Source organism: Corvus brachyrhynchos, unplaced genomic scaffold, assembly GCF_000691975.1.
Source record: "Corvus brachyrhynchos isolate BGI_N302 unplaced genomic scaffold, ASM69197v1 scaffold255, whole genome shotgun sequence".
Classification (NCBI taxonomy): Eukaryota; Metazoa; Chordata; class Aves; order Passeriformes; family Corvidae; genus Corvus; species Corvus brachyrhynchos.
Genome location: NW_008238358.1, coordinates 8,773,202 through 8,799,163, shown reverse-complemented (window position 1 = coordinate 8,799,163; position 25,962 = coordinate 8,773,202). Strand labels below are relative to the sequence as shown.

The 25,962-nt window shown below is 34.4% G+C and overlaps 1 protein-coding gene across 5 annotated transcripts in view; it reads right to left on the bottom strand.

Moving 5' to 3' along the window:
- Window positions 1-2,811: 2,811 nt before the first annotated feature.
- The window catches only part of LOC103616597 (sodium channel protein type 2 subunit alpha), a 70,513-nt gene continuing 47,362 nt past the window's right edge, over window positions 2,812-25,962 (bottom strand). For all 5 annotated transcript variants that reach the window (XM_017735773.1, XM_017735771.1, XM_017735772.1 and 2 more), the window contains 10 exons: window positions 22,104-22,224; window positions 21,350-21,504; window positions 20,181-20,354; window positions 15,876-15,998; window positions 13,783-14,064; window positions 11,412-11,465; window positions 10,077-10,214; window positions 8,277-8,381; window positions 6,920-7,190; window positions 2,812-6,082 (listed from right to left, as the gene is read on the bottom strand). In XM_017735773.1, coding sequence (XP_017591262.1) covers window positions 4,893-6,082; window positions 6,920-7,190; window positions 8,277-8,381; window positions 10,077-10,214; window positions 11,412-11,465; window positions 13,783-14,064; window positions 15,876-15,998; window positions 20,181-20,354; window positions 21,350-21,504; window positions 22,104-22,224 — 2,613 coding nt within the window. In that variant the 3' untranslated portion in view covers window positions 2,812-4,892. The remainder of the gene's footprint in view (window positions 6,083-6,919; window positions 7,191-8,276; window positions 8,382-10,076; window positions 10,215-11,411; window positions 11,466-13,782; window positions 14,065-15,875; window positions 15,999-20,180; window positions 20,355-21,349; window positions 21,505-22,103; window positions 22,225-25,962) is intronic.

Genomic DNA, 25,962 nt, shown 5'->3' with positions numbered 1-25,962 from the left:
GGAATAGCCATCACTACTGGCTTGCCTAGTAGCATGTAAAGAGTTCTTTCAAGTGGCATTTCCATTCAAATGCATTGGAAGCATAGGAGAGGAGTAGTGTGAGGTTTAAATTGTACAAATTCAACTGATTTCTGTGTAAAAAGGAATAGGTAGGAGGGAAGAAGTTGTTCACAGAAGCAGCAAAGGGTAATTAGGAGGACATAAACTCCCTCAAAGAAGTGAGCCTCTTTCCTGACCTGGTTGAACCAAGACCCTCAGCCATTTCTGCTGGTCCATGCCAAAAGCATTGCCAATGTTTTCGCACATACTGTGCTTGGTAATGAAGATGGATACAATAACCTTACTTTTACAGAGTACTGTAAGAGACTCCAGGTTCTGGAAAATGAATGATGAACTGTCATTCCTCATCAGAACACTTGCCAACCTGTTCACAGAGCAAAAGTTCTGCAGATTTTAGATGCTGGTTTGAACAGGTAATATGAAAAAATAAGAGTAAAATGAAATTGTTAGTTTTCAGGAACCAAAGAAGCAGAAGAGCTCCAAAAGTCTCTGGAAGTAAATTGAATCATTTATAAGGTTAGATGAGTTAGTCAGAGGAGCAGTGGAATAAATAATGTACGTAACTTTGACTTCAAGAATGTACATACTGACATTAACACAAGTTAGAGGATTTTCTCATTTAGGCCTACAGGCCAGGTGCTTGTAAGGATGCCCAGACAACTAGGGAAGGCCATATCTTGAGCTTTAACCCTGTATTCTAAGAGGGCCAGAGACCAGCTCCAAGATCTAAGGGTATGAGCAGGCTACACAAATCTGCATGTTCTTAGTAAGGCATTTTTCTGGTGCAGGGAAAGCTGTTCAGATAAGCACACCATGTGATGAGTGAACAACTGCCTCATGCGTTGGGTTCAAAGGGTTGTAATGAATGGGATGACATAAAGCTGGTGACCTGTCACTAGTGGGGTTCCACAGGGCTCCATTTTACGCCCTGTTCTCTTAAACATTTCATAAACAACTTGGATGCAGGACTGGAAGGGATATTAAGCAAGGTCACAGAAGATACAAAACTGGGAGGACCTCTTGACTCCCTTGAAGGCAGGAAGGCCCTGCAGAGAGACCTCAACAAAATAGAGGACTGGGCAATCACCAACCATATAAATTTCAGCAAGGGAAAGTGCTGGATTCTGCACCTGGGATGGAGCAACCCTGGATGTATAGACAGACTGGGGATGAGGTGCTGGAGAGCAGTGCCGCAGAGAGGGATCTGGGGGTCCTGGTCAACAAAAAGTTGTAAATATGAGTCAGCAGTGCCCTGGCAGCCAGGTGGGCCAAGCGTGTCTGGGGGCCATTAGGCACAGCACCTGGGCAAGGGAGGGATTGTCCAACTCTGCTCTCCACTGGGGCAGCCTCACCTTGAATATTATGTGCAGTTTTGGTCACTGCAATATAAGAAAGACATGAAGCTATTGGAAAGTGTCCAAACGGGGACAATGAAGATGGTGAAGGGCCATGTGGAGAAGCCATATGGGGCGTGGCTGAGGGCACTTAGTTGAGCCTGGAGGATACCGAGGGGAGACCTCACTGCAGTCTACAACTTCCTCGTGAGGGGAAGAGGAGGGGCAGCACTGATCTCTTCTCTGTGGTGACCAGTGACAGGACCTAAGGGAAAGGCTGGAAGTTATGTCAGAGGAGGTTTAGGTTGGGTATTAGAAAAAGGCTCTTCACCCAGATGGTGGTTGGGCACTGGAATAGGCTCACCAGGGAAGTGGTCACAGCACCAAACCTGACAGAGTTCAAGGAGATTTGGACAATGCCCTTGGGCAGGAGTTGGACTCAATGATCCTTGTGGGTCCCTTTCAACTCAGCATTTTCTATGATTCTGTGAAGTATGGCTTCCTTATCGCATGATAGTCCAACTCAGAGACAGCTGCAGCAGCTGCTGATGCTCAGTGTATTAGATATTTGAATAGACTGTAGTGTTACAGTGTTCCATCAGTTATTTTGTGGTTATATGAGCTATTTAATATTTAGCCAAAATATGGTTAATATGGCATAATATCCACAGACTAAGGAACACTGAAAACAAGCCAGTGCGAAATCTCCAGGAATATTGTACTTACTGTGAATTTTGAAATATAATAATATATTTTAAATTCAATAATATGATAATGTGTTTCAATGTCCTAAATTTTTCTACCCTTGAACAGCTTGATGACATCCATATTAAGTCAAGCCATGTTACCATTTAACATCCGGATATTTTGGTTATGAACACTACTTGGCGCAGTTGAGTGTCAGTGTTATCCCTTACTTGTGAGATCAAGTGAGATGGTATTTATTACTTTTGAGAATTACTGGAATAAAAAGAATCACTGTATAACTAAAACCAGCTTTTATCTGTTTGCAATGAGCCCTTTGGCTGAATGTTATATGAGACCAAACAAAAAAACTTTATTGGAGAGTTTGTTTGCATATTCAAGACTCATAAAACATGGACAGCTTTTTTAGCAGTACTGAGCAGTGCCTTTATGGCTGAGAAGGGCTCTTGAGGGTTGAGAGGACATTCTGGGGCAGAATTGTGTAGGTGTCCAGTTTTATTCCCAGAAAATATGCTGATAAACAAAGAAGTAGAAATAAATGGAGTTTGATCAAAGTTCTCAGATTTTTTTTATAATTATTTTATGTAGAAGTTAAAATGTGAAGAATAAGGTGTTTAGCTCTAGGGAAAAAGAAAGCAATCTTTTGCACCAAAGTCAGTTTTTATCTTGCTTTAACCAACAGAAGGTCAGAGACAAAGCAAAATAAACACAATTAAAAAAAAAGAAATCTTTATTTTTTGGCTCATATGTAATATTGTTTGCGTTGTTTATGATAATAACAATTTCCTGCATGCATTTCACCAACACATTACAAGTCAAAAGCATTTGTAAAAGAAAGTTTCTACATTTAATGTTAGCTTGTGTATGAAACACAAAATGTCCTGATGTCCTCAATTATACAAATGTGCCATTTTTTTCTTGGGAAATATTTTATTTGTACAAGCCTAGTGCACTGTGATTCAAAAAAGAATAAGAATAGACTATGTAAACAGACACTGCAGGATAGCAACTATGAGACTTTCTCGGAACTTCTGATGCAAACAGTGCTAGAAATTTGTACATTCCCCTAATGCTTTCTTTGCTATGTCCTGTAACTATTTGGAAACAAGCTGGGTTCCAGATTTACACAATTTACTTCACATTGGAATATATGTAAATATATTATTAAAACAAGATAGTCTACAAATACTCACTTTTTTTCTCATAGTGTGATGATGTCAGTTTGGAATTACTGTGGTTAGAAAATAAGCCAAGTGAATGAGGAAAGAAATATAAGAAACAGCAATCTAAACTCGAAGACACTTTTCTTATATACAGAACTGTTGCCAAATGGTATGTCTTTACATTATTTATATATGGTAACCACATTGTCAACAGGTTTAATAGTTTGCAATATGGCCTGTACAGTCTGATTCTACACCATATAGCAGCCACTTCAAATTTAAAATGCAAAACTAAAAAAGCTCATAAATAGCTGCAAACTATTGCTTGATGATTTGAAAGAATGAGGTCTGGTTGGACAACTTGATTCACTTCATCACTGACACATGGTTTCCTATCGTGGAGACTGTGGACAGTGGAAGGAGCAAGGTACAGCAGCAAAAGCATTGACATGCATCAGTGATACTCTCCTAACTATGACATAGGATACAACATGTCCTGTTGAGCTCTTGCAAATTAACCATACTGTGGTACATATCTGATGCAATTCAATGCGGCAAAGCCATTTAATTCTATGGTCAAATATGCACAACAGTATATTGTTAATATTTACATGGAAAAGGGTATTTTATGGATTCACTGGATGTTGGAGATAATGAGAGAAGACAGTAACCAAAGAATACTCCAGGAAAAAAGTAAGAGCTGTTCAAAAAAAAAAAAAAAAAGGAACTCCCAGATATAATTTGGTGAAGCTATTTTTCAAGTGCAGAAACCGCACAATATTTTTTGAGCTGTAAATATTTTAACATAAACAAGAACTTGTTAATGTTTAATGATTCACATAAAAATAAGTCATTGCAGATTCCTGTAAATTAGAGGAGACTCTCCAGGCACATTAATCTGGATGCGCATAATCTCATAATCTGGATGCAGCCATACAAGTAGTTAGAATACCTCAAATTTAAGAGCAACCCTGAAACATGAAAGTTCTTAAAATCTTCAGCTTTGTGCAACGTCATATTTTTATTTATGCATGATTGACAAGTGTAGCATGTCTATGCAAATCACTTCTATCTGTTATTTATAGAGAATCTGATAGTAGAACTCCTGGTCCTCATACCTCTTTCCCCAACATAAAACCTATTACAAAAATAGTCACATATAATAGTAAACAACCTGTGAATTAAAAAATGATAAATACACTAATACAGTTTTTGTAAAAATATGACAGATGTGGCAGTTGCATTACAAACAGTGAAGAGAATTACTGTTCTACATGATGTGGAACATAAAGTATCCTTTTGCACTCATTTCATGCTCCGTCTTCTCTATGGAGCCACCTTTTCCCTTATTCTTAGCAGTGTCAGCTGTAGTGAAAACAGTAACCTCTTGTCAAGTTTTTTACCCTGATTAACAGAGTCACAGTTTGATGATGGAGGTTCACTGTTTTGTTATAGGCACTGACCTTAAGTATATATATAATGTATATATATATGCACACACACACGCACACACACACACATATATGTGTAAAAACTGTCAGTTTGGCATAAATCTCCTGCAGGAGTCCAGTTGATGCTTCATTCTCAAAGACTGTAAACAAGTTGCCCCATTAACAAAATTCTTACACCATTATTTTTTATTTTCCCTGATGTCTTTACCTTTGTAGTTCTTTTCTGCTTTATCTTTTTCATATTTTTCTTTGTCTGGCTTTGTTACACTGTCATAAGAGGGTGGGGAAGTTGTAGAACTCTCATCCGTTTTTTCTGGAGTGGAGTTCCCTTTTAGTTTATTAATAATTATCTCTTTTATAATGTGTCCATCTCCCTCTTTGTTTTTATTTCTATTATATAGACTAGACACTTGTTTAACTTTTAGCCTTAAAAGGTGACGTCTGTAAGCACGCTGAATGATGACAGCAGACACCTCCTCCTGTTTTCGTTTCAATGTGGTTGTAATTGGTTCATAGGAGACTTTAGAAGGATTGGCTGCCATAAACCGATCTTCCATCTGTATTCTGAGGGCGTCCATCTCCCCACTTTCCCCCAATACACGCTTTGTGAAAGCAAACAAGATGTCAAGGCAGTGAATTCTGTCACCGCTCACCATGGGCAGATCCATTGCAATAAGCTGGACTTTGTTTGGTTTTGCTATGAGAAGAGGTGGATCTAATGAAGCTGCAAAATCTGATAATTTACTGAACTCTATGAATTGTGTTGCATCAGGATCAAACTTCTCCCAGACTTCATAGAACATCTCAAAGTCGTCCTCGCTCAAGGGTTCAGCGCTTTCTTCAGTAGCAACACTGAAGTTCTCCAAAATCACAGCGATGTACATGTTCACCACTACCAGAAAGGATATGATAATGTAGCTGACAAAGAAGAAAATCCCAACAGAAGGGTTGCCACAGTCACCTTTCACAGAACTCCCTGGATGATCTTTATGGGGGTCACAGTCTGGCTCCCCACTGTTAAGGATCGGGGCGAGCAAACCATCCCAGCCCGCGGATGTGGTGATCTGAAACAGGCAGATCATGCTGTTGCCAAATGTTTCAAAGTTGAACATGTCATCAATCCCAACTTCCCTCTTGACATAGGCAAAGTTGGACATGCCAAATATGGCATAGATGAACATGACCAGGAAGAGCAGCAGCCCAATGTTGAACAAAGCAGGAAGAGACATCATCAGAGCAAAGAGCAGAGTGCGGATTCCCTTAGCGCCCTTAATGAGGCGCAGGATTCGACCGATTCTGGCAAGTCGGATGACTCTGAATAGTGTGGGGGATACGAAGTACTTCTCAATCATCTCAGCTAAGAACATACCTAGAAAAAGAAAGTGAATAATTAAAATACAATTTAAAATTAATTAATTACCTATAGAAAGATTTATTTATTGCTATCTCCAAAACAATCAGTATAGGGATTCTATGTTATAGCAAAAAATTATAGAAGTTATTACATTTTATTGAAAGCTGTTATTAAGGTGAAAGCATCTTCCTTATGTTGAAATGTTATCCTAGAGAAGGTAAATAAGTAAAATAAAGACTACTTGTGGCAAGTAGGTAGTGCCTGTCTAAACAGGTAGTTCTTAAAACAGTTGGGATGGGGAAGTTTATGTCTTAGATACAGTTAATTCTTGAAGCTGAGCCTATAATCACTGCCTTTTATGAAGGACGACATTGGCTTAATTTCTGAAAATCAGAGATTTCTTTAACACATTTACATTGTATCAACACAATCTTTCTCAGATGTATCACTCATTTGCACCTTGGGCAATCACTAGGTTTGAACTGACAAATCTGAGTTAGCAAAAGTAAAAAGAAATCTCACCCATTTCACATAATTTTCAGTTGTAGTACTGAAAGTAAATCTGTGGTTAGTTTGCATATACCACTAAACACTCCTCTTTGTACACATTAATCTAATGTGCCAAACAGTTCCGTTATGTGTTTTGATGTGGAAAATGACAGTGAATCTAATGGGAGAGACAAAAATCTTATATGAAACATTGCATATATTGTATGCTAGATAGTATGAAGATCTGAATCAACATGTAAGTCATCTAGGAAAAAGAAAATTTCATATTCAGTATCAACATACTTGAAACAAATGTTTCATATTTCTTCCACTAGTTCTTTCTTGAAAGGGAATTGCTCTTACCTACTATGGAGAGAATCACAACCACAAAATCAAAAATATTCCAGCCTATAGTGAAGTAGTAATGGCGAAGTGAAATTAATTTCAAGACAAATTCTCCAGTGAAAAGGACAATGAACACCAAGTTAATCCGGGATAAAATTGTTTCCATTTCTTTACTCTGATCATCTGTTTCTACCATCATTGTGACCATGTTAAGGCAGATGAGTATCATGATGCTGATGTCAAATACTTGTTTGGTTACAAAATCAAAGATCATGCCTTGGAATTTGTTCTGCAAACACAAAGATGGAATACAGTTTATACAGTGAAAATAATTGTCTTTTAAAATGCCAAATGAGAAAACAACTCCCTTCAAGATTTAGGAGTGCAGAGCAAGACCCATTCACAATACAGGTGTTAATATAAGCCCAACACATGTCAGTTTATATCTCATCCTGTTAGGGTGAATCAAGAAGTTCACCACTGTTGGCTGAAGAGACAAGAAGGGAAACAGTGCAATAATAAGAGTAATAACAATGACAATTAATAACTGGGGTAAAATAGGTGGTGTAAATTGATAGCCAGCAAGAGTACCAGCTGAATGGAAACAAATTTTCTTATCTTTATTCTCAGATGGTTTTAGAATGCTAACCTTCTTTCTTCCTTAAATTAATTGTGCTTGGTGAGATCACTGGACAGCTTAAGATACATGTCTCAAATACACCATGACTGTAATAGCCTAGTTTTTCTTTAGTACTTAGCTCAATGTTTTTTGCCATATGTCTCTCCTTAGAAAATCTATTTTTAACCACTTGCTGCATAAGGTGCAACAAGTATTTTATTTTTTCAAACAGTGTAGGAGTTCAGTAAATAACACGAGTAATGTCTTATCTTAGAGACAAATTTATCCTAGTCTATGATTTACTCCCTAGGGCATTCTTTTATTCTGTAAGATTTTCTGCATTTGTCCTTCCTATTAGGTTACCAGTGCCCCTTTCAGTCTTCAGCAGCAAAGGCCAGTGCATCCCCGTTTCCTACAAATTCTGAGGAGAAAAACTAGGAAGTTAATTTTGTCCCTGGTAACAAGAACCAATAAATGATCCAATCAGCTGTGGTTTTCCAGGACTTAGGCAGGGAACTTTGAAGTTTATCATATTAACACTATTAAATCATTTTGTTCATACTTCAGTGTGTATGTTTTTCAACAAGTTATGAATGATCTGCTCTGATGGATTTATAAAGGGGCAATTCCTACCTTTACAAGAAAATAAATGGAAAAAATATTTTCTTTCCAGACCTGTAATCTTATCTTATGGATAAGATCATATTCCCAAATGAGTATTTAATATTAGGGGTATAAAAATCAAATCACTCTTACCACTGGCCTCGGTATAGGTTTCTGTGGCTTTTTGGATCCCAGTTTTTTCATTGCGTTATAGTATTTCTTCTGTTCTTCTGTCATAAATATATCCTGACCTCCAAAGTAAAGAAATAATATCAAAATTAATTAGTATCATGTCCACACATAAAACATTTAACTACAGTATGCCGCTGTGTAATATCATATTGAAATTATATTTAATTTATATAAAAAGGGAGGGGTTTTTTTCAGGTATTTAGAGTGTGGATGCTCATATACATTTCTAACACGCAGAAAAACCCCATTACTGGTGCCTTGTCAGCTTGACAGTTGAGTTTTTCCAGTGTCTTCAGGCTCACTTTTGCTGAAATGGCTAAAAGGGCTCTTGCTATACTGATGCTGTTCAATAATTTGCTGATTAGGATATGTTTAGTGAATAGGAGCGTGACTAGTGCCTTACATGTCCTATATTCTGTATAGACTTCTAGGATTACAGCTAGACAGGTCTAAAAGAGACATAACTTTGAGGGACAAGTTGTGTGAAAGGACTGTATTTGTATCTAATCTGTGGATTTTAATGGCAAAAAACCCCCCACCTTTGATATAAAAATAAGAACAGTAATTAATGTCATGCCATAACAAATTAAAACACCACTGTAATCTTGACTAACTCGAATCAGCCTTTGTTTGCAGATGCAAATGCTGCCAGTCAGATGTGCAACTGAATGACTGACTTCCAGTATAAGTAAATTGTGCTTATTGATGAATCTGAACTAAGTCAGATGGAAACACAGCATCAAAGTCACAGTCTGCTAAATTGGCTGTCACAGCCAAAGCATCACAAAATTGATAGTAACCCCAGACATGTTTATGACTCTTCTAGGAAGCTGAAGAATATTTTCACAAGGAAAAATTTCTGTAGTTCACAATTTTCTTTTACCACAGATTCTGTCTGGTATTGCTGTTTTTTACTTAGTGATTGGAAAAAAGCAAATCATATGAAACTGCTTTTTCACGGCACACAAAAATTTAAAATGACCCTGGCATTCAAAAAACTAAGAATTGTGAGGCTTCAAAGTATTTTAAATGTGATTATTTGTGTTTTTATATTTTAAAGTTCTTTAAAACTGAACTGTATACATTATCAATACAATTATTTTAAACATACTTGTATGTCAAATGTATACAGAAACACCATTCCCTGTATACCTCTATTTTACTACTGATAAGAAATTATAGATTGTATTTGTGTCTAAAAAATTCATCTAATTTCTCATAAAAGTGTTACAAAAATAGTCCTTATGTACACACTTTTAATTTTTCCTATAAGCCTATTCATATGAGCCCTACTTGACTTTCTCTTAACTTACTGTTTAATCAGTTTGCAGATCCATTTTTCATTGTATGAACAATGCCATATTGTGTCTTCATTAAGTGTCAAGAGTTTGTAAGAATAATTAAAATTAATTTACCTTAATTTATCTTAATTCTTTAGAATAAATTGAAAAAGAAATAATTTCATGCTAGATAGTATTGCATCTAATCAAACCAAAAATGCAGGTTCACTTTTCACATCTTCATTTTAACTGTTTACACAATTTTCAAATTATTATGAACCAACTTTTCACTTGTCAAAATGCTAAAAATGCGAAATTCAGAATCACATCCACAGATTTTAGCACAGATTATCATTAAAAAATAGACACTTTATTTAAGGTCTTGAAATGACTTGTGATTTTTATTAGCCCTACAGAAATAACTTATTAATTCATTATAGCTAGTAATTCATACCAATATGGAAATATTTTAAATACTTATCTTCTTTTTTTGTTGGTTGAAGTTGTCTATAATAACACCAATGAAAAGGTTCAAGGTAAAAAATGATCCAAATATGATAAAGATGACAAAATAGAGATACATGTACAAGTTGTCCTCATACTTAGGTTGATCTTTTACCTAAAAAATATTAAAAATTTTATTACCCATGAGAATACTAGATATAAAAAATGATGTGTATTATTTAAAATTTAGTATATGCCATCTCAGATAGAAAAGCTATCCACGGCACCAATTTATTAAAAAGATCCAACACATCCATTCCAATCAATATTTGGAGAACTGGAAGCTGACAGAATTATTATTCTTATGGAATTTTTAAGTAAATGTGCCCACAGATATGTTTGTGTATGTACATATATAAAAAGTTCCTCATGGAGAAGGAAGAAGCAATGTGGGATTGAGACCAGTCATTAGTACTTAAAATTTTAATAGCAGAAATATAAGTATTTTATATTGTGTTCAGTATATTATCATGCAACAGAATCAATAAATTTTATTTTTGCCTAAATCTCCCTGGAACTTTTGTTCTTGCATGATCATTCTTACATTCATCTAGGAAAAGATGCTCTCAATAAATTTCTAGTGAATATATGTTTTGCAAAATCCATTAAATTGAGGCAAGTTTCAAAGGAATATTTTGTTACTGTCTCTATTTTTCTGGATTTCACATCCCAGCATCTGCACCTCTACAGCACAACAAGCTTGAGTGTAGAAATGCTAAAGATAATGAAACAGGATTATTTACTCTGGGAGACAATATCATTAACATGACTATTTATATAAGTTAAGCAGAGTTTTAGTTTTGTAGCCAAAATAAAATTCTAATCCCCAGAAAGCTTAACAGATGATTTTCAATCTTAAAATCTAATTGCACTTAAATATCTAGATAACATAGGTGCTCAATCTAAGGAAACAATGAAATGCACAGTTACAAATTATAAAACTCAATTAATGTATTCTATATTTAATAACTGCATTATATAATCTTAAATTAATTAATACTCATGATTACCAAAAGAATTTTTAGAAAAACATTTCTTTGGTCTATTACATTAAAATTATCCTTAAAAAAAATAAAAAATCCAGATAAGTTAATTTAGCTTTTTCGGCTAAACAGGAGGAAGTGGGATTAATTCTTTCCAGTAAAAATTCCGAGATTAAAAAAAACCATATTGGTGCTGATTATAATTCTTTGTTGTGTGTGTAGCTGTGCTATTGTTGGTGTAGTTGTTCTATTGGGTGTCTAGCTGTTTAAATTCAATACTCTTTATCAGAAAATAATCAACAGATGACCTTTGAAAGTTTTACACTTACATCTCGTGAATCAACAGCAGCATACATAATATCCATCCATCCTTTGAAAGTAGCCTAGAAATAAAACAAAGTTGTTTATCTTCCCCATACAAATTCATAATCTGTACAGGAACTAGGTTATTTATTTATCTGGACCTCCACTTTTAATAAAATCATTCCTAAATTTTTAAATCACACTTAACAACTCAGGCATTGTAAAATATTTTTCATAGTGTTATTTTAGTTTTTTGAGAATTTTTTTTTAGGTATTCAAATAATATTAAAAATCAGGCTCTGAAGGTCTCAGCAAGTCAACAGTTTGGAGCTACAGATGAAGAATGATAGACTTAGACAGACATTAATGCTGGAGATACTTAGGTAGGATCTACTAGAATCACTCATGGCCACAGCCATTTTGTTAAGTTTACAACATGAATTGGTGCTATCAGTAATATAACTTCTGGATAAAAACCAACATGCGTCTGAATGTTTTTTCTGTGTCTAAACTGACCTGGTATTTTTAGAAATGTTTTAATCCCACATAGCTAAAAGGAATAGACTGTTCAAAGTAAAAATATACATTGGTTCATGAGAGATTTGTTTTACAGAAGACCAAAAATTGAGCTGTGAAAGAGCTGTAATTGACATCTATAAAAATTTGGCTGAATTCCTATAGAGACTTTTTTCATTTAAAGAGTGAGAAAGAACTGCCATCACTGCTCTAAGAAGGTGATTTTCATGGATGCAGAATGTCCATTTTCTAAGGAACACCAAAGTTGGTGTGACATGCTGGTTGAAAGTGTGACTGTGCGACTGTTAGCCAGGGTTTCCAGGCTTATTCACAATAAAGAAAAAAAGAGCTAAAAAGCCTGTGGAATGAACAAAGAGCATCACTCCTGAAGAGGTTCAGGAGAGGAGCCATCCCAAGAAGCGTATTTCCATCTGTGCTTGCCAGAAGTAGCTTTGGTACTTTGGTACAGCTGCCAGTTTTCACAGCAGAAAACTTTCACTCTGGAAGTGTTCATCTCCTCCTGAATTTTGCAGTGCAATACCAATTTACCAAGAAGGTGTGCTTCAAGCCAGGCTTCACAGATCTTTCTGGCCCGGGAGGCAATTGCCAGCCATTTGGTGGCAATTGCATAGCACAATTACGAAAGGATCAGAGTTAGATAGAAGCAATAAATACAGGAGAAGAGTGGAGAGAAAATGTTAGTGGAGGCAATTAGATGAAGAGGTGACACAATAAATGCTCAAAGATGCCTTAATCTCTGTGGCGAAAGTAAAGGTCAGAAGGGAATATTTGAAAAGGAAAATTATGAAAAATCAGAACAAAGGAAAAAGAGAAGAAGGATGAAAGGTTCACAGTAGTGAAGTTGTGATATTAAAGACCAAGACTGTCTGGATGTGTGACACAGGTGACATTCATACACAGCTTCAAGAGAAGCAGTTTTCCTTATGCATCTTCAGAGGCAATGGTAGCAATGAGATCTGAAGTCAGAGAATCCGAGTCATCTTCCAGTACTACTACTCAGCACATAAGAGTCACATTGCCTTTGCAGGCAAAACATTTTAAGCTGGGTAGTAAATTTTGGAATTAAAGTCAGCTACAGATATTGACCTGCTCTGAGATAGAAGAGACAAGCATATAGTTCTTAGATAACTTTGAATATCAGAGCTGTAATAATCTCATGACATTTCTGACATCTTTTCATTCAGTGAAGCTGTATGTTGAGTTACAGACAAGTGATTCTACAGAGTTCAATCTAAATCTTATTGCATGCTTTCTTGCTTGTGTTTTGGATCAGATCCCAGCTATCAGAAGCTCCATTCTAAGCAAGGAACCTGTAAGAGCTAAGGTCTTTATTTCTTTGATGTAAATAAAATATGCTCAGTACCTAGAATAAAGACAGTTCTAAACACAATGCATAGGATAAGGAATTGAAGGAGATATGGAATTTACAGATTTTGTATAAGTAGCAGTAATTAATGGAATGAATATGCTATGCAATACAAAAACAGCTAATACTTCACAAGAATAATACTATAAGTAACATAATACTTATTTAGTGTACTATAATGACTCTTTTAAAAGCATTAAGGAATATGATAGTTCTATACTGTGCGCCACTGAAGAGATTCTTTTGCATTTTAAACTTACTGTTTTCACACTGTTATTATCATCATCATCATGACACTGTATTCCCTAGACTTGGAATGGAAAATTACTCTACTATCATTAACAAAAAAATTTACAAGAAACAATGTAATAGAGTTGTGTGAGCTGTAAATTATTGCTATGAAGAAATGATTCCAGTACTTAACAGTCTTTAATTACCCATTTTTCCTAGATATCTTTAAAAAGAGCAAAAAGAAAATATATACATTTACTTACTACTTGAAGCAGAGCAAGATATCCAGCTCCTACATTGTCGAAGTTGACTTTCACATTCTTCCATCGGGCACTTTGATTGCTTTTTATGAGTTCTGCACACTGAGTATAATTGTTGACATCACTGATATCAAACATCTCACCAGTTGTGGTGTTGACACAGTGATAGAATTTTCCAGCAAACAGATTTACTCCCATGATGCTGAAGATTAGCCAGAATATAAGACATACCAGCAATACATTCATGATAGATGGGATTGCTCCTACAAGGGCGTTTACAACCACCTAGTGAACAAATTAGACAAAATGGCTGCTTAGCTTATGAAAAGAAAATGAAAAATACTTTTAAAATACTTTTAAAATGTCAAAACAGTATTACTATGGGATGGAAAGTTAAAATATTACATTAAAATTTATGGGGGAAAATTTAATTAAGTTTTAATAAAATGCTAATGAGATTACAAAAAGCAAGAAATGAGATGGAAATGATGACAATGCAAAAGTCTGAAAAAAAATCAAAAAGCAAAAGAAAACCTGTTAGTAGCAAGATGGATTCTTAGAATTTGTGTGCTCTAGAGAAAAAGAGAGAAATAAATGTTAAATTCCAGCAACATAAATTAAAATATATAAATAGGAAATAAATCAGAAAAAGCTCAAAGAACAATGATGTGAAAAACTGAATAAAAACGTCTGCATGTAAAACTATAATTAGTAACGACTTTATTCTTAGAAACATTATGTATATATTGGCATCAATGTATTTTAATATCCACATAGAATTCAACATAATAAAGGATATCTTATTTAGTCTTTATTAACAGCATCTCCTCTAAGTCTTGGTTTTAAATTGCCTGGGTCACTATAGTTGCTCTTACACTTATCCTTCTTTTTCTTTTTAATTGGCTGCATTTAATTCCCTTGAGCTACTGTGTATGGGCAAGTGGCAGTAAAAGACCAGATGAAATCCCTGGACAAAAGTTTTCTTGAAAAACATAGTATTTTTCATTTCACTGAGTTGGCCAAAAGTAGTCTAGCATCAATATCAGTTTTGCCTATTTATTAGATAGGGACTTAAAGTGTTGCTTGGATTGCAAATCATGTAAAACATAGTGGTGATGGTGATATGTTACCCAGACAGGAACCACACTTTTTATTTGGAAACTGAAGACCTGTGACTGAGCTATAAATATGTATTGCAGCACTGGAGTATTTTGAGGTGAAAGATTGAAAGGAGATTTCTCAATAACATTTTCTTTTTAATTTTTTATGTGTCAATTTCTCAGTAAGTAGCATAGCCTGCATTTTCAGCAGACAGTTTATAATAGGGTTTTTCTTGGTGGGTTTTTTTTGGTTGCTTGTTTTGGTTTTGTCAGAATATGAAAATAACAATCTCCTCAACAGGAAGGTTTTAGCTCTCTAGGAGATGTAAGATTACAGCAGATACATTCATATGAAGTAAAAGGTCTCTAACTGAGAAAATGATTTCCCATCTCTCCCCTTCTATACTTTCAAACCTATCCTTATTTCAGGTGTCTGTTCAGAAAACCTTTCTCTAATACTAGAGCATTTACTGTGGGATTTTTTTCCCCAGGCAGGTAGACAGGAAGACACAGTGAAGCTTTCATTTCTGATGTGTCACTGTTGTCAGCTTTTTCACCTTTATTTGGTTTGTTTTGTTTTCTGGCTAATCCTGTTCCATCCTGAACCACTGACTAACTAACAGAATAGAGGTTAGCTACAGAAATTGATGAAAAAAATGACCAGATAAACTGCAGAAGAAACCTCCAACCCCGTACTGTAAAATTTGTCATGTCCTTTTATTTTCCTAGGTCCACAAATCAATGGAAATTTTAAGTCAGGGTGCTGGGAAAACACAACTATGCATCAGTGACCAGGCAAATTTAATGAGCTCAAGGTCTAATTTCCAAATATAAGGTGTACATAGGTTGTTTGTAAGGACGTGTTGAAAGGCCTTTTCCCACACATTTTTGCATGCCTTCCCATTGTGGAGTTCTCTGAAGAAAGCGTGAGTGTAACCATTTATACATTCATTTTTGTATGCATACATTTGTTCAGACTCATTCATTTTATCTCACCCTCATTCCTTCAAATCGTGACAAGGCTCTTAAAGGTCTTAAAGCTCTTAATGTCCGTAGCGATTTAATGGCACCAAGTTCAGAATAGCCCAGAGCATTGGCTATTAAACTAACCAATGAGACCTATCAAATACAGAAAAAAAAAATTTTAAAAATCGTTCTACACTGTTTATTTAAAAAGAATACAAATTCAAGCAACAAATCAACAGTGACAAGTTGTAGAATGCCACCATATTCATACTTGCTGGAAAGGCAAGAGGTCTCAAAAAGACATGGTTGAAAAAGGAATATATGCTATTAAATGTCTGTTATGGTTGGATAGGATTTAACAGTCATATGGAAGCATACTTTTGGATAAAATTTTCAGGAATATTTGAAGACGAAATAGCCATACTTTCTGTAACTTCATTAAGGTTCAACCTTCCAAACATTTAAAATTCTGAATACATTAAATTATTTTATTAACTTCTGGCAATATTTTGAATATCTACAAATGCTAATAATATACTACATATTGTAGTAACTAATTACAAATATTTGTTATAAATATTACTTGTAAGTCAAACAGTTCATAGCAACAATAACCAGGATATCTCTGAAATATGTGTTGAAAGAGGTGGTACTTTCTGACTTGCCTGCCAAGTCTCTGTTATTTTTTTTAAATGTTCTAAGTATAGGAAAATATTATGGGATAGATATTAACAGCTGCTAGCCTTATAGCAGTAAGAGCTTTATTATCTACAGCAGTATTAAGCTCCTGATTCATGTTATTGGGATTTTGTTATAAGACAACCCACTTAAGTAAAGAGCAATTAATTTGCTTCTCAAATGGAACTGAGCTTTAGACAGTGTTAATATGAAAGAAATTAATTTTCTTCAAGCAGTTTTGAAGATAGGAGTGGGGAAACACCATACCTTACTCATATTTTATTCATTTCTACCACCAAAAGCATAGATTACATGTAAATGAACATAGGCATATTTTGGTCCTTGAGAAAATCCCTCAAATATTCATTTCTGTGCCTCAGTTTAAAGAACTCTTCAAAGACTGTACAGAAATTGGCATTCACTGATAATGGTGGTAAGATTTTGCCCGTTATGTGAAAAGTTGGTTTCTTGGTTTCCTATGTTACTTATATCCATAAAGAACAATTAGATCAATCACAAACACAAGAGTTACAAGATCATGTCTAAGAAAGACAATCTGAGAGCAAACACAAATCAATTATTCATTGCTATGTTGCTATGTATATTATCTAGCAGAAAATAGTGTTTTAGTGAATTCATATTGCTGTACATTTCAACTGGATTACATGTCAGAATGTAATTCTTTCTATCAAAGGAAAGGATTAATTTATTGCTCTAATGGATAAATGGAACTTGCTGTGATTATAAGCATATTAAGAAGAAAATCTTACTGATTTTCTTAGTCTGTAACTGAAGTCTGTTCACTTACAAGAGATAACATTATTTTTTCAGACATTATATTAAATACTGAAATTAATTATTATTAATAATTATCATTAATGCAGTTTATTTGTCCTGTTATGCTACAGTGAGAGAGATATTTTTCATCCTTAGCCACCCATAATATATTCCAGAGATAATAAGACATGGAATTTTCTGTATTTTTAATAGAATATTCATTTATTCACTTAAATCAACAAGATACCCCGGCATGACAATAAACCTTAGTGTAAATACAGCACATTTTATGAATTAAAAATAAAAAATGAAACATTTTTAAAATCTCTCTGGGAGAGCAAGGTGTCCTATGAAATTGAACTCACATTAATGGCTCCTTCATTTTGTACTTTTGTCCCCAAATTTGCACTGTGCTTTAGCTATCTTTCACAAACAAGACCCCTTCTAAACTGTTAGGTAGCAGCAGCTCCTGAAAGCCTTCAGTGGCACTGTGTGTATTGGCAGTTCTTCGGTTCTGTTTGTAAGATTCTTCAATCTTGTTTGTGCTGCCTATTTCAGACTATATTCAGACTATTTCAGCTTTCTTACCATGGTGAAACTGCTCTTACACCATAAACCTTACGTCTTTTCTCACAGAAATACTTTATTTACTGGAAACAATGTGTTTTTCTCTGGAGAGTTCATATGGGATACAAAGATTTGCTTGGAATTCTATTGTATATACAGCTGTTCTGTTCTTCTCTGGTGTTCTCTGTCTTGTTAACTTGGTCTTCTCTCATCAGTTCCACCTGTTTTGTTGCTAGTATGTGAGAAAGTAAATGTCTCTCTACACTGATAAATAGATTAATCCATGCAGATGCAGTAATTTTAAGAAATGAAAATGATCTCAAAATGGTAGAAAGATATGTCTCCTAAAAGTGAAGGATTGTATGTCCTCATTTGTGTTTGTCTTCTAATACAGACTACGTGTTGCAAAAACTTGTAAAACCTTTTGAAACTTAGCAGTGACAGCCCTGCTCAAGATCTTTGGCCAGGCCATACAGTAGGATTGCATGATAGTCTTAAACTGAGGTAGGCAGATGTACCAAGAGTCATCTGTCACAGTTGTAAAGTGACAGAGCTGAAAATTAGCATTTCTTAGTGTAATTATTAAAATCTAATTTGGTCACAATCAGTGAGAGTAGCTATGGCTACTTGATACAGTGAGAGACTCAGGTATGTGAGATATTAAAGGTAAAAGCCCTAAAGGACTATCTGTATATACTCTTGAATAATTTTAGAGAATGGAATTAAACAATCTGATTAGTCACTTCTAATGAAGAAGGAGACACTGGTGTTCTCACTGGCAGAAAGCCACTGAATCACACCTCTTTAAACTGCCAGTTAAAGCAGTGTAGTCTCTGCTTTTCTCTGGGAAGATAACATGAGCTCACATATTTGTTTCAAGTGCTGTCTGGTGGTGCTAAAGAAATTGCTGAGTTAGCTTTAAACAGAATAAAACATTTTTTATCACTTGCTGGAACACTGAAAATAATTCTTCAAAAGTGGAAAGTTCTAATCTTACTTAGTCATGCTTTTGTTTATAGAATTACAAACTATGGTAAAAAGTTAGCAACATAAGCTTCTTTACTTATAATGATGTATTTTTAAGTTTGAAAGCCTGCTCAGATAACAGCATGTCTGAAGCTAAACTAGGAAATATAGAATATGGCTTAGAATAATCTGTTTAGGTTTAAGTTACAAAAAGAATAATTAAAACATGAGTTGTAGTTTATCTAAAAAAAAAAATCCATTCTTAACATAATCCTGTTGAGAGGCCTCTCTTACTTCATTAACATCCTCTTAGGAAAACCATTCACACTGCTTCATTCTAGATTTTCAGCACAGAGCTAGAGATTAACTGTATAACAAAACTGTCTCGGGCAGGTTAGAAAAAAAGATAAGATCACCCATTTTGAATTATGGGCCAATCTAGCTAGGTTTTTTTCCTGTGGGAGTTACAAATATGATAATTTCTATATACATATGGAATAAGTAGTGATGGGACCAGGATTTATGCAAACTTCTCAAGAAATATGGTAGCATGGGCAGAAATTACTAAAAATGCACAATTGCTGTGAGACGCCATCTCTCAGTTCCACACTGAGGACATGTATAGCCAATGAAATGGGTCAGATAATGTGTGAGGCAAGAGACCAAAATATTCTGGGAGCAAAACCAACTTTGATCCCTTCCGACAACATAACCAAGGCCTTTGCACAGAAGTATATCACAGCTGGGAAGGCAGCCAAGAAACTCTGTATTCTCTTCTATCATAAACCCTGCCAAGTCACAGCTGATTTTGCTATTGCAGATTGTCAGTCCATTAAAACTAATTATTTTTTAGATCAAATAGCCACTGTCTTTCTGTTTTCACTAGAAATGATTACAGAATAGTTTTCAGTAAGAGAGTTCTGAGAACTTAGATGAAATCTGGACCAAATGAATTGTTTCATTTGAAAAGCTGCAGTGTTTGAAGAAGATATTTGGACAATGAACTGTCTTATTTGCTAAGGAATCAGGTAACATAGTCAGAGCCCATTAAAGATAGCATGCTTAAAAACTAGGTTTTTTCTTCATAAAATCTCAAGTTTGATACATCCTTTGTATGAAAATATTAACCATGAAGAATGGAGAGACTGATAGCCAGCCATCCTTTTCCTCTTGGCATATGAATGGACTTTAAATAACACCTCCAAATCACTGCAGGCCATTACTAATGCAGTATAACTATGAAATGGGAATTATTTTTGCACATTTATAATATTAATCTAGTAGTAATGTATTTTACAACACAGAAACTTTACTACAGTCAATTTTACAGTATTAATTTGTACTTACATCAACAATCAGGAAGTCCAGCCAGCACCAGGCATTAGTAAAATATATTTGAAAACCATATGCTACCCATTTTAAAAGCATTTCCAAAATGAAAATATACGTAAAAACTTTGTCAGCATACTCCAGCATGGTCTTGATAGTTTTGCGTTGTTCAATATATATGTCTTCAAAAGCCTATAAAAATATATTCAGGTATTACTACTGTTTCACAGAATATGCATGATAAAATTATGCAATAAAGAATAAAAATAATTAGGGTAGAGGTAATATTTCCCCTTGTTTTTCTTCATTCTCTTTTTTTATTTATTTCCCATCTTTAACCATACCATGAATTGGAGCAACAGGAGCCTTGTCTGGAGTTGAAAAACAAATTTTTTAAAAAATTGTATTTTACTAATGAATGAAGAAATAAACTCACAGCATGAATTTTTATCCTCTGTAGTATTATGAAAGTTTCACAGAGACACAAATCCCCCCTTTTCTTATATATCTGTTACAGATATTTATATTGTTTTCTAGAAAGCAGGTAGATCAATCCAATTTATGTCTAAAAATAAAATTAAAAAGCAATGTATTTGCTAGAATGTACAACTATGCACATTGATACTGTAGCAAATGTTCAGCTTGAGTAAAGCTGGAAAGGTGGGTAATGCAAATCTTTTTGGGTAGTGGCTGTTAGGTTTAATTTGCTTCTGCACTCTTATGTATCTCCTGCCTTCAAAATAGGAATAGAATGAAGTAATTATTCCATTTTGGTATAGTCTTTCACAAGCAAAATTCAAAGAGTGGCTGAGCCTAGGAGGGATTAAGGACTTAAAACCATGCATTTAGCTATGTATTCACAGTTAACAGTAGTCCTTTATAGTCAAATCTCTTGACAAACATGCTGAAAATTGGCAGGCAATTTAAACCTTGAGTACCTACACTGTCTTAAAGAAAATGGCACCACTTTACAGAGGCAAGACAGAAATATGACTAAAAAAGAGCATATGAAATTTATCAAACTTTTTCAAGTTTGAGTCAAGTTTCATTCAATCCTGGAATGATGAAATGCAGGGAGTTATATACAGTTCCAAGCAAAGCAAGTCTTTCTGAGCAAAGTTTATTTTTGCTGTTGCTCCTAAAGAGATATCTAAATATTTCAGCATCTGCAATTTTGTTGTACTTACTAGTGCTCCACTGCTGACGAGAATCATGAATACAATGAAAGTCTCAAACCAGTTGTGTTCAACTATGCTGTAGCAGGTTTTTCTAAGATTCCACCAAGTTTTTCCTTTGCCATCCTCTATACTTACTTGACAACATGGAAATTTCTGCACACAACCTGCATTAGATTAAGAGATATTAGTATCCAAAAGCCAATTACTTAAAAGTCAATATTTACTCTGGTATATATTATTAGAGGCTTTAACCAATTTTATAATATTTTTTAAAATTAATCACTGAAATGCTGAATAGGATACCACATCACACAGGATGATGAATATCTGAATTTAGAACACTAATCTGGAGAGAAACTAGACAATAGTATACTTAATTATTATAGAAGTCAATCCAAGAAACACCAATATTTTTGACTGTTAGCATGTAACAGTTCCATTTGTTGATGGAGTCACATGAAAATTTATTTCTTCCAAATTTCAAGGGCCCTTTCAAATAGCTGAAAAGCATTTTAACAATAGAAAAGTTAAGGAAGTTTCTTTGTTACAAGATGTATGCAGTGGCCAGATATATGAAGTTACTCAAAGCCTAGGGAAACCTCGTTTTTTCATCTGATTTCCAGCATTCTGGGCTAAAAGTATCTTCTTTTGATTTTTGAGGTCATGAAGGTCCACCAGATTTGAAACACTCAAGAACCTAAATAAGCCTAGTAAAAATGTCATTTTAGTAATACATCTCTTAAGTCGATAGTTATTCTACAACCTTCGGTAAAACAGGCTTCTGGTTCAAGAGCTTCTTCACTTTCAATTTCTGCTTGCTCGCCCTCTCCAGGAGGAGCAATATCAACAGTGCTGCCTTCTGATGAGCTTGATGCATTTAGTTTCTGTAAGTAAAGTTCCACAGAACAATTTTTTCTCATTAGATACATATTCTGTAAAAAATGGTACCGAATCAAATCATGCCAATCTAACTTTTGAAGAATAGCAAACTTATAAGTATGCATCACCAAAAGTAAAACCATAGACATGTAAATGGTATAGTTCTGTTTCCCAGTTTATCTTCTCATAGGGAAGGACTAAATATAATTTGGCTACTAACCTGATCCATGTATATGACTGGTGAAGTATTCTGAGTAGTATTAATACCGGAGAGCTTGCATGCACCACACTCTCAAGTTATTTCATTGTCTTTACTATTATGCTGGATTACATTGAAAACTTGTCTTAGTTTTCCTAGCAAAATGAGCTAACACAAATCTGCACATATATGTTCTTGTCCACTACATATGGTATTTTCACAAAAATACACATTATCTGGATTAAAAAGTTCTAAATTTAATGGCAAATTTTTGCACAATTTAACTTTTGAAGAAAGCACAAATTACCAGAGCTGAAACATCATCTTTGCATTCCGGTCTCCTGTGCTTATTGAGAGACCTCCAGATGTCCTTTTCATCCCAAATTTTTATATCATTCTACTACTTTTTTTGTACAGTGAAATACTATAGTCCTTACTACAGTAAAAGCACTTCTAGATATGAAAACTGCAAGAACTGGAGAGTGATAGAAAATAACTCAAGTTAAGAAAATTTAAACTGAGTACATTAAAACTGTGATCAGGTCATACAGTTTATCGGCCATACAGTTTATCAGTCACACAAGACTGCCCATAATTTTGCCCTTTTAAGAAAGCATATTTTGAAAGGAAAATCCTGCTAAAAATGCAAACAAAAAATTCAATAATTAGACATAGCATTTGTAATTTGTTTTCAGTTGACAGTACTGTTGTAATTTTTTTCTTCCATAATACTTTCTCTTTTATTGTGAAATAAGGCTTGTAATCAGAAAGCAACATTAAAGAAATCGTGGCAGTGAAATTCTTTTGATTTATCACATGTACCAGTTGTACATAGGAATTTCAAGGGGGATGCAGAATGCACCTCTCACTTAAATACTTTAAATTGTACAGGTACTGATGTAACAAAAGGGCATTCTAGCACTGAGTAGATTTGTGCTTTTAGCTAAGCAGAACTGCTCATGTCCTTTGACCTTTGGAGGAAGGTCATGTTTAGAAAGTATGAAGACCTTTCTATACAATTTTGTTGAGAAAGTGCTTAATAGCAACTACTTTTCACATTTAGTTTTCAAGATAGTGACATTTTTAGAATATAAAAATCTCCTACTGTTCAGATTTTGCAACAAATAATAAACACGAACTTGTTTCTTGAAAGAGGCACTTCCATATATTTTCTTCTTCAGAGACACTGCTGAAAATTAAAACTAGTTATTTAACTCCTCAGTTAAAACTTAGTCTCTTCAGGAAAATGTATTGGCAGCTAAGAACTTTTTCTGCCAGAAATGAAGTAAATGGCACATACATCTTAATACAGCTTTTTAAGGAATTATTTCCTCATATTCAACTTTTACATGACATGAATTAAGTTTTAAACAAAAATCATGTTGAATGATGGATAATTTCAAGGATAATTTTCCAGAAGCTGCCTTTTGCACACACAGTATGTAGTGAATATAGGGTCACTCAGACCTCAGGTCCCATGGTTGTTACTGCATTGTGACCAAAAATATCATGTTTCACTTCTCATACTGCACTTCCTGTATGATTTCCAAAATTTATATATGTAAAATAGTTACAGCCATGTTGCCTCTAAATGGAATAATTTTATTACTGGTCATGTAAGTCTGTGAGTCTGAGATAAAATACTGTGTAGCTCATTGTGAGAATATTTAAAATTTCACTTTCTCTATTACATTTACAACCAAAATACCCAGTAATGTACACTATATTAAACATTATTAGCATACCACCTTATTATCAACACATAAGGCTGTCTCTTTTTTAAAATTAATACTTGTGAATTAACTCTCTTACTATATATCATTGAAATACCAAGAAATAAGAAACCTTCCACTGAAATCATGGGCAGTTTCTTCATTAAATAAAACCCAAATATTGTAAAAATAATTATCTGTCACATTCAAATTAGGAAAAGTAAAACTATTCATGGCCTGATCCATCATCATTAAATACATGACTGACTTAATAGTAGCAAGATAAAGGTTCATAGTAAGCATCCATTATAAATCTGTGAGTGCAAATTAAAAGGCAGTCAAATTTTTAACTGCATTTTCCCATGTAAACTCTGCTGCAGATAGTTCATAGTTGCTAAAAGCCAAGTGGCAGAAGTGCAATTTGTAACCAGTACAAACAGAAACTACTATAATTCTTTTCAGTAATTTTCACATAAAGCATCCTCTTCATTATTTTTCATATAATCTCAAACAACTGCATTATTAAGAGAAAAACCTCATTAGTTAACAAAACTCCTCTTCTTTGCTTGAAGACCCTAAATTAGGAAAGAACCAATACATTTTAAGTAAGGTGACGTTAATGATATTCTTTCTAGCAATAAAGCTAATAAAACTAATAGGAAGCTTGAGACACATGATGGATTAGCACAATCTTCTTATCAGCTCATAAATGTGATTATCAGCCTCTAGGACAGACCATGCCCTGTAAATATTTATTTGCATCTTCAATGATAACACATTTTCCTTTATAAGGAAACATTTGAAAGCAATTGCTTATGGTGCAGCATTCTCAAGGCCTGAATCAGCAAAACGACATGCTTGACTAGAGCAGCAGCCTGAGCAATACTGTGGAAATCACAGACAAAAATAAAAGAAATAATCAGACTACCTCAATGGGATTATATTTTTCTGAAAACAGTATTATAAATATTATTGTGTAGGATATAAAAGAAAAAATGCTTCATCACCCACCCAAATACTTGGTTAATGTATGTATAATCAGCCTCCATAATGTTCTTTCAGAGCAGTGCATCTCTTATCAACAGCTTCGATCATTAAAACAAGCTTTGACCAACAGCGTGTTAATGCGCCCATTTACAAGAAAATGCATTCACTTAAGACCCAGTCTTGCTCTCATTTGATTCTATTCTAGATTTCAACAAGAGCAAGAGCAGGCTACTGAAGTTTTAAGCTTTACAAACGGCTTCATGATTCAAGTGACAGTAAAATAAAAGGATTCAGCCATTACAAATTGCCTTTAGTAATTCAGCCATGTGGTTTTATACTTTCAGTCTCGAAAGCTGCACTGTAACTGAGTGAAAAAATATAAAATAATGGAGATTGATGATTCCAAAGTGATTCTAAGCTGACTTTAAATCTCAGATCTTATGATATTTGACTTTTATATAATATTAAGAATATAATTTTAAAATCTCTTTCCTTAGAGTCTTATTTGGTGTTTGAAGCATATCTTGGTTTAAAATTTAATTATTGAAATCTGAGAATTTTCAGAATACCCACCAATGTTAATTTTTTTGGCATCTCTGGGCAATTTAAACCAAAATATGATAAAGGTAGATCATGCTGCACTATAATCAAGGGTACAAAAAGAACCACTTGGTGATCCTTTTGAAGCCAGTAAAACTCTGCCTGAAGGAAACAGTTTTCAATCCTGCTACAGGACTGAAATCTCAATCCCCCCAAAATTTTGATGCCTAGTTTTGCTAGAATAATTTGACCTCCTTAGTTTCATGTAACTTTGGCTCCTGTGCAATATTTGCTGTTCCTATTCC